Raw genomic sequence first — 8,345 nt, forward strand, 5'->3', positions numbered from 1 at the left:
TCTTTCCTTTCCAAATCATTAGATAGGGAAAGTTTTGAGTGAGGAACAGAAAGGTTGAACTTGCAGTGGCCTCTTAAATGGAAGCCTTCTGTTGTGGTCTCTCCATTTCTTTCCGAGATATGACTCTATCTGGCCACCATGGATGCCCATTAACACAGAACGGTTCACTTGCACCACCTATTGGCGAAAGGACAGAGGAGTGGGCTAAAGGATGAGTCTTGCGGATGCTGACGAATACTTTCAAGTGAAGAGGATCGTAAGAGCTACAGAAACTGCCTACAATTAGGTCCATCAGTTTAGGTCTGACTATCCACCTTCATTTTGGCCAAATTAAAGTGAACTAAAAATGATAATAAGGCATTGTATTTACATCCCGCTTTCCACAGCCCAAAGCGCCACAGTCAAAGGTCATAGAGCAAAAAGCACAGGGAACACTATAAAAGTAGGTCATGAGATGCAATTGAACAAAATTAAAGTGAGGGGCGAAAATCCGGTTGCACATGCTCAGATCATGATAGATCAGGTAAACCTGGATAAACATGTTTTAACACGTTTTTCAGAAGTGTCAAAGGTAGGGAGAATTTCTCTGCACCTCTGGCAAGGCCTTCACAGTCAGTTGGCCTCTACATCCGAAGGCTCCATCTTCCTTGTCTTTAGCTTCCACCAGAGCTGTTGGAGACACTGGCAGATCAAAGGGGCAGACAGGTATTGTAGTCAAAACACCTGATAAAATCCCGCCAGAAGCTGTACTGTGAACTGCTTTATGCATTAGAATTTGACGATGGTAATGAATGCGTAAAGAAACAGGGAGCCTGGTTTGTGTTTTGATTTTTTTGGTAGCCTTTTTTCACCTTAATTCTTTTGTTATTGACTGGATAGTTGGAGAGACACGTGAAAGCAGAGGGGGAGCTACCGGGAGATGCTAGGGCATCTTAAGCCAACATCTTTGATCAAGGTGTGATGTGTTGCCAAGGTGACATACGTGTGAGAATGCAAGTTGCACCATTTTGAACATGCTGGACCTATATGAAGTAGACTGCCATGTAGATTAGACCCTTCTCTGCCAAACTGGGTTTGAAGTAAGCGTCGTTTGTCAGGGATGACGGTCAATGATAAACTCAAAATGGCTGCCTTGCTCGAAAAATGAACCACGCTTTCAGACTTGCGATGAGCCAACTTTCAGTGACCAAACACACATTCCTCTCAGTTCTCACCCCCTTATGTGGCGTTCACCCAGACTCTCCTGCAGGAACATGGCAGGAGCAAGCAATAGCCCAAGATCTATTTCTTGGTAACAAATTGTGAGATGTTCACAGCAACAGTAAAGGTTCATATAAATGTACTTTATTCGAATTTCACGTTTCACAAGATAAATACATATTAAAGATTCTCTGTATAACCACATGGGCAATGTTCTATTCTGCATTGTTAAGCGTCCTGCCATGACGCTGCACCAGGTACATACAAGAAGCTGTTTGACTGCATCCCTAACTATTTGACACTGCGTTTTGTTACAAATATTCAGATCTTTCACACAGTGTCTGCATTGTTTACTTAACTCTGAAACATCGAAATATCCCTGCCCCCAGGTTACAGAATGTGTTGCCGCTGGCTAGATACTCTGCCGTCTGTCTCTCTCATGACACTGAATTAGTTTTGCAGAAACTTGCTCAAATATTCTGCTAATATTCTGCCGGTGCCTTTCGAAGATACAGTAGATAGGGAAGAAACATGTCTTGGTTTGACACTATATAAACAAGAAAATGACAACATTTATATAAGTCACTCGCAAGACTCTTTTGATGGTGCAGAGCCATAAGAATTCACTTTTCACTTTGCAAAATGCAGGCCCCTGGTGTGGTTCGTTCTAGTTCCTGCATACGAACAGGGACTTGCCAAGACAAAAATACAATTGGTTAAAGTGACACACACAAATCCGAAAAGCATAACGCAAGGGTTATTATTAGTACTGATAAAGAGGTGAACTTTTAGGACAATATTCAGGTTTTTTTTTTCTCAATTTTTTAGATTTAAAACAATCCATCGGTATTCATTGTACATGTCATTTCAAAGGCCTAGTCATGTGCTCTCATTCTTCACACACAAACACATGAACAATGTCATCCATAGACATATACTGTATATGTCTATGATGTCATCCATAGACATGTATATATGTCTATGATGTCATCAGCCAGCGCCACTCTCTGAGGGCGAAGTCCGTCTCAGAAGCCATACATCATCATGCTCCAAGACATATGAGGGCAATTCAGACACAGGTAAACCTTCTTATACAAAAACGACTAATAACAAGAATAATATGATCTAGTGAAGCAGTAGATACAATAGATATGCAGTGTTTGCATTAGAAGCCTGGTAAAAATTAACTTGCCTCGTATGCAAAAAGAGATGCTTTTTAAGGCTGCACAAACTCAAGGAAAAGCATGGTAACTTCAGTGTAAAGCCCTCTTCATAGCCTGACCCATTCTTTAGAATAAATTAACCTTTTACAAAGCGGTAAATACATAATTAGTGAACTCAATAACAGGCCACAATGAGAAAACACAGAGAACCAAATAGGCCCTAAAGTAGAAAAAGGCTCATTCAGGCTCGACCTTGGTCTTTAGTGGTATTGTCCTCAAGGTTTTCCTCGCTGTCCTCGTCACTGTGGAGCCTCTTGGCTGGGGCTTGTTTGCTCTTCTCCATTTTCAGCCCCCTCTTCTTGTGCATTGGTGTCTTTCTCTCTACAAAATGGAGTACTGGAGATGAGCAAAGTGACTTGAATTCCAAATCACGTTATAACCCTGAAAGCAATCTTGCCCACGCCAAACACCTGTGTTGCGCTGTGGTCATTCTCAAGAAGTCTCACCAAAATGGCAAAGGTGTGCCATTGATATCTTTGCTACTTGTGAAACGGTTTTCTTTTTTGCAAATAGAGATGATCTGTCTCTCACCTGCTGATGAAACAAATTGATCTGCATCTCCACCACCATTATCCACACGGATGGCCGTGCCTTCAACCGCCCCCTCCTCGTTAGTGACTATTCTTTGTCTTGCACTTTCGAAAACGGACTTGAGAACAATGGAATCCTCAAATATCTGTAAGTATGTGACACAAAAAGACACAGCTAAATCAGGCAAATCAACTCATCCCATTCAAGAGCAGACCTTCCCTTATCACGTTAAAGTTTCTACAGTTTCAACTGCATACAGACAGCTAGGGAACATGACCGAAATTGGGAATAAAGACATGATATCATACTTGACTATTAAAAATGGCTTTCAAATGACATGAAACACACTCGGAATAGTGGAATTAGAAGAACAATGGTTCTTGATTTAAGGGCTGTATAGAGTCATGCAGACTGTATTATCTACCTGAGAACCCTCCAGGTTGAAGGTCTGGGCATTCTGACACAGCAGGACAACGTCTCTCTCCAGGTCGCCCACGCTCCTGTACTTGTGGTTACGCACTCGTTCCTGACAACTCAGAACAGCGTCAATCACTAGCTATTTTTCTGGGCTGAGTTCATGATGATGGAAATGCTATATTATATATAGATATTTGACGGTGATTGACAGCATGGGGTTGGGTTGATGAAGTTGGCACATCAAATACCAGCCTGACCATCTGTGTCTATCAATTGGTAGAGGACTGAGGCCAGGACCATCCTGCTTGGCAGTTGGTACTTGGTATCTAAATAATTGCTGGCAGAGAATGCCTTGGCTGCCTCACAAACACACTTAGTAACTTTACCAGTGGTGGAGTAAGCCACTCGTTCCGGAACAAACCTGGACTAAATCGTCTAAAATCACAATAGCTGCTAAATGTTCCCTTCCCTTGCGTCATCATCGACATAATGGTGGCACATCATCATGTGCCACCATTATGGAGTCTCTGAGATTTCACCGAAATGGGAGTTAAGCACATTCCCCAGCGATAGGCAAGGTTTGCCAGGTTTGTTGAGACCACCTACCCTGATCCTTCTGAAGTCCACAGGCTTTCGGATGAGCTCGTAGTACTCGGGGACCTCCTTCTTAGACGGCAGCTGAACGAAGCCTTTACTGATCTGACGTCCCAACCTGGAAACGTTCAACACAGCAATCGGGACAGGAAGAAGCACGATCCACTTCGAGTTACAGGGTCTGTGCCGTGACAGACGTCTCTGTGTTCACAGCTCTTCATTAACAACCAATTAGAATGAGGGCCAACCCTGGGGGATGCGTTCTGCCCATCTCCTAACAGAGGCGCGTGCGACAGACTGACTCACAGACCGAGGTGACGGCGCAACAAGCAGCTAACCCAACCACAACAAAGCATTGGTACATCGAAGGAACAATCGGGAGTTTGGAGTCTCACCCGTCCTTGTAGTTGATGACCATGTCGACCAGCGTGTGGAGTTGTTTCGTCAGTTCGGGGGGGTTGGGGGGCAGCTTCTCTGCCGGGGGACGCCCACGCTTCCTTTTGACCTTCTCACCCGCCTCATGGCTAATATCCGCCGTCTTGTTTCCGTGGTGATGGCTTTTCCGTTTCTTGGCGCTGATGTCTTCCTCCATGTCATTCAAGGCCCCGTTCCGCTCAGCCTGTGGAGACAGGCTTAAAAGTAACCCACTGACTACTTTGATTAGCCGTGCCATTTCAAGCCGAGAGGTCAGGAACAGCATCTGTATTGACTGCAACAACAACAAAAACAACAACCACTCCTGTTTTTCTTCGCCGTACTCTTTACACGCAGTCTACAATTATGCTTGACGGTAATTTTGTCTCTGATTGTTACTGTGAAACAAGACAAATTGATGGAAGGCTCTTGTGGAAAATCCTCCACAAAAGCCCTTAAGAACTTTAAACACACGAGCGCAGTATGTCTATGTAAATAAATACATTACCTCCTCCATCTAAGGGGGCATTGGTGGGGGGGATGTACTACTTGGAAAACAGAAAACGTAGGGTTGTCTTCCTGCCACGCCAGAGTAGAAAAATATTGAATCTCCAAATCTGTGTTTTTCTGTTAACATGTCCAGAAAACAGTGTGTGTGTTTGTGTGCGATAGTGAGGAGGAGAGATCGGTTTCGACCATGGGCATGTATGTTATTTCCATTCGTGTCCTAGCAGCAAATGTCTGGTGCAACCACTGTATTTTACACAAAGACAATTAAAGTCTAGACTTATGCATGCAGCAGCAGAGGCTGGAGGGAGGAAATGGATTCATATTCAGCAGAGAGGAATGCAGCCTGGTCAATTTAAACTGAATATTGATGTCGAAATTGCACATGCATAAGCACACGAATGCACACACAGATCACGTTATGAACTGTATGAGAACGCAATTTCGTAATCTACGAAATACGCCGAGAAGGGTGGTTTGTAATGCGGTAGTTTATGTTCTTCTGATGTTTCACATATACTCTTGACTCGCACAATGAAAACGCAGAGGAACAGGGCCTCGTACCATTAACGTTTCTAAGAAAAGGATCACATTTCCATCATTAGTGTATGCACATGCACACTAAGAACCTGCTGAGCACCATCACAAACTGTAGACACAGAACAAGCAATAAAGGCACGAGTTACAGATTTGAGTCAGATCGGCGATGACAGCGAAACGACAACAAAAGAAATTCGGTGGAAGATTGTTGCCCAGAATTCCCTCAGAGAGAGGCAAGCTGTAACCACAATCACTACTGTCTCCCTAATGCGTTGCAACCGCTCCAGTGGAATACAGAGAGCTGGAGAGTAATCCTGAAAGACGGACAAAACCCCTAAAACGCTGCCTGTTTGAGCGCGAGTGTGTGTGTGTGTTCACGTGTACAGTATATGTGTGTGTGTGTGCCAGTGCCGTATGTGATGCTCCATGCCTGTACCATCTCCAAACAAGCCTGCCTCTTCCCTGACTTGTCTGGCAAGGATACCCCCTCATCCGTTACAACACACACCTACACACTCTCTCTCCCTCTCCCTCTCTCGCACACTCACGGGCGTGAACACACTTTCCACTCGCTCCATCTCTCACACACACACACACACACACACTCCCTCTCTCCCTCTGCAATGTAGCCTGGCTGGATCCTATGCTGTGGAATAAAGACAGGAAGGATGGAAGGAAGGAGGATATTTACCTGACTGCAATCTGCAGGCTGGAAGTCTGGATCGGCTGCAGCTGAGGGGGAGAGAATTAGCAAGCCAGCATAGCGGCGAGCTGCAAGTCTCTTCATCAGCTGATCACTCAAAAGCAGAGCCCAGAAGGGGGTAGAATAAAAGCGCTATGTTTTCATACACAAATCAATGGGCTGGGGGAAAATACTAATGTAATAGTCATCTCCGACTGCAGCTCTCTGCAGTATCTTTTCCACCAGTGGAAGGCCCCAAGCTTGTCTCCCTCTGCATGTTTTAATATCGACTGTCGCTACACAATTTTTTTTCTGCCCTCCCGTTCAAGTTATCGGGTCCAGCCTTTTTTCACAGAATGATTTTTGCATTGCGTTTCTGAGGCTGTGTATCAGAGTGGAGTCTGTTGGCGTATAGGGATCCATTCAGCGCGTGAAACTGCTCAGACGGCAGAATGGTTCAGTGAAAATGATTTCAGCTAATGATGTCATGCTCAAGGCTTTTTTGGGAATGACATCTTTTATGTTCAATTGATTATATACATCAGGACATGCCTGTTATATACATGGCTGTGTGTGTATGTGCCTGCTAAACATGCATCTGTTAGGAAATTATACCCCTGGGAAAGAATTCTCGCTAAACCCATTTGAAATGAAGGTCTCCATTCCTGTCCACCTACGCATCTATGTACAATGTCACAGTTGGGAATTAAATGTAGACATAAGACTCCAGGGAAAGCGGCAGGTGGTTGGCCAGTAGTCTGCAGCAGACTGGAGGCAGCCTGCAGCCCTGCAGCTCACCTGCTGATGTGGACCACAATGAGAACCTTGAGAGAACATCATACCCCGTGGATAGAACATAAGACAGATACAAACATGCCCCCTTCATCACCATCATAATCTTCAAAATCATCCCCTTCTTGTGAATAATATAGCTAGCATCACCGGGGGCATCGAACGCGACCCGTTCAATCAATTCTCTTGAAGCTATTGCTTTTACTGGAATCCCCTACATGGTCGTCTCTCCATGGCAACCGCTGATGAAACATGTGACCCTTGCCTGACTTGTTCTTATGATAAGAATATTGATTACGATCAAATCCACATAGCAAGGACATGGTTTTATCATCAAACCCATATTCCAGAATGAGTAACGTCTTCTGGGGAGGGCCCAGTGTGATGTAGATTTCATTTATTCCCATGTACTTCAAAATACAATTTCCACTGCCTCTTGTTACCATAGCAACGCCACATTTTGATGTTGGACCTCGTAGGCAGTTATGGCTCTGTATCCAATCATTGTGCTAGGGAGTGACACACACACACACACACACTTATACATATACAATGAACAACACATTCAAGACGGAGGTAGAGGAAAAAAGAACTATTACTGTTGACGCAGCCATCTACCATTTCTCAATTCTCACAAGGACTCCTTTGATTGTCTCAAATGTCTTTGCATCAACACAGAGAAAAAAAGAATGTTGACACAAAAAGACAAATGTCGTAAAAAGACTGCAAAGCAAGCCGGCCCCTTCAATGTATCACAGAAACTACAGACTGTGAACATATTCCGACTATGAATACATGTGTAGGCTATCCCCAAGCAGCCGTCTTGATAGCAAAGCTGAGATAATCAATTCTTGATGCAGCTCCTTTGTTTTCCTCACAAAGGACACGTCAGAGAACCCTGTCTCGACAAGTCCATTCCAGCACTGTTGAAGTCTGGCAGCCAATGATGACAAGCCTTCCCAAACTTAGCTCCCAGTAGGGTGCAGCGCACACTCTGGATGTGAAAAGGTTGGTCTCGTCTGACGAGATTCGGATCCATGATCATCCATCCAGCTATCGGACGCTCCAGGAGGGAGCGCAGCCGGATGGACGCCCCCACTGACGAGACTTCACGCCATGGATCTCGTCGTGAACAAGGCTTCTAGCAACCTTTATATATAAAAGACAGGGACATTAACATAAGTAGACACAAAACTCATTTGTGCTGGAAGCTCATGATGTCACCGTGCAAGTTTCCGAGCGTGTCTGAAGGAGAATCGTTTCTTTCCGAGAGAGCGAGGGGAGGCTAATGAGACGACACAGAGAGATGTGGACAGGGGGGGTGTTAGATGGGTGTTGGGGGGGGGGGGGGGGGGGGGGGGGGGGGGCGGTGGCAGAAATAGAAAAACCACAGACAGAAGGAGCTGATTGACAGCTGTGTCTAAATTAGCCCCTTCCCTAATGAG

General features: G+C 44.8%; 1 protein-coding gene across 2 annotated transcripts; it reads right to left on the reverse strand.

The window, feature by feature from the left end:
- Positions 1-1,394: 1,394 nt before the first annotated feature.
- On the reverse strand, positions 1,395-6,448 carry LOC124463160 (probable global transcription activator SNF2L2). 2 transcript variants are annotated; one of them, XM_047014927.1, is made up of 6 exons: positions 6,118-6,448; positions 4,361-4,584; positions 3,978-4,083; positions 3,379-3,480; positions 2,955-3,099; positions 1,395-2,744 (listed from the first exon to the last, which is right to left on the reverse strand). In XM_047014927.1, the coding sequence occupies exons 1-6, from the start codon at positions 6,211-6,213 to the stop codon at positions 2,605-2,607; spliced, it is 813 nt and encodes a 270-aa protein (XP_046870883.1). In that variant the 5' UTR covers positions 6,214-6,448; the 3' UTR covers positions 1,395-2,604. The 2 variants fall into 2 exon arrangements, with proteins under 2 accessions (XP_046870883.1, XP_046870884.1); XM_047014928.1 differs by lacking the exon at positions 6,118-6,448 and adding an exon at positions 4,888-5,008.
- Positions 6,449-8,345: the final 1,897 nt, after the last annotated feature.

Source organism: Hypomesus transpacificus, unplaced genomic scaffold, assembly GCF_021917145.1.
Source record: "Hypomesus transpacificus isolate Combined female unplaced genomic scaffold, fHypTra1 scaffold_27, whole genome shotgun sequence".
NCBI lineage: Eukaryota > Metazoa > Chordata > Actinopteri > Osmeriformes > Osmeridae > Hypomesus > Hypomesus transpacificus.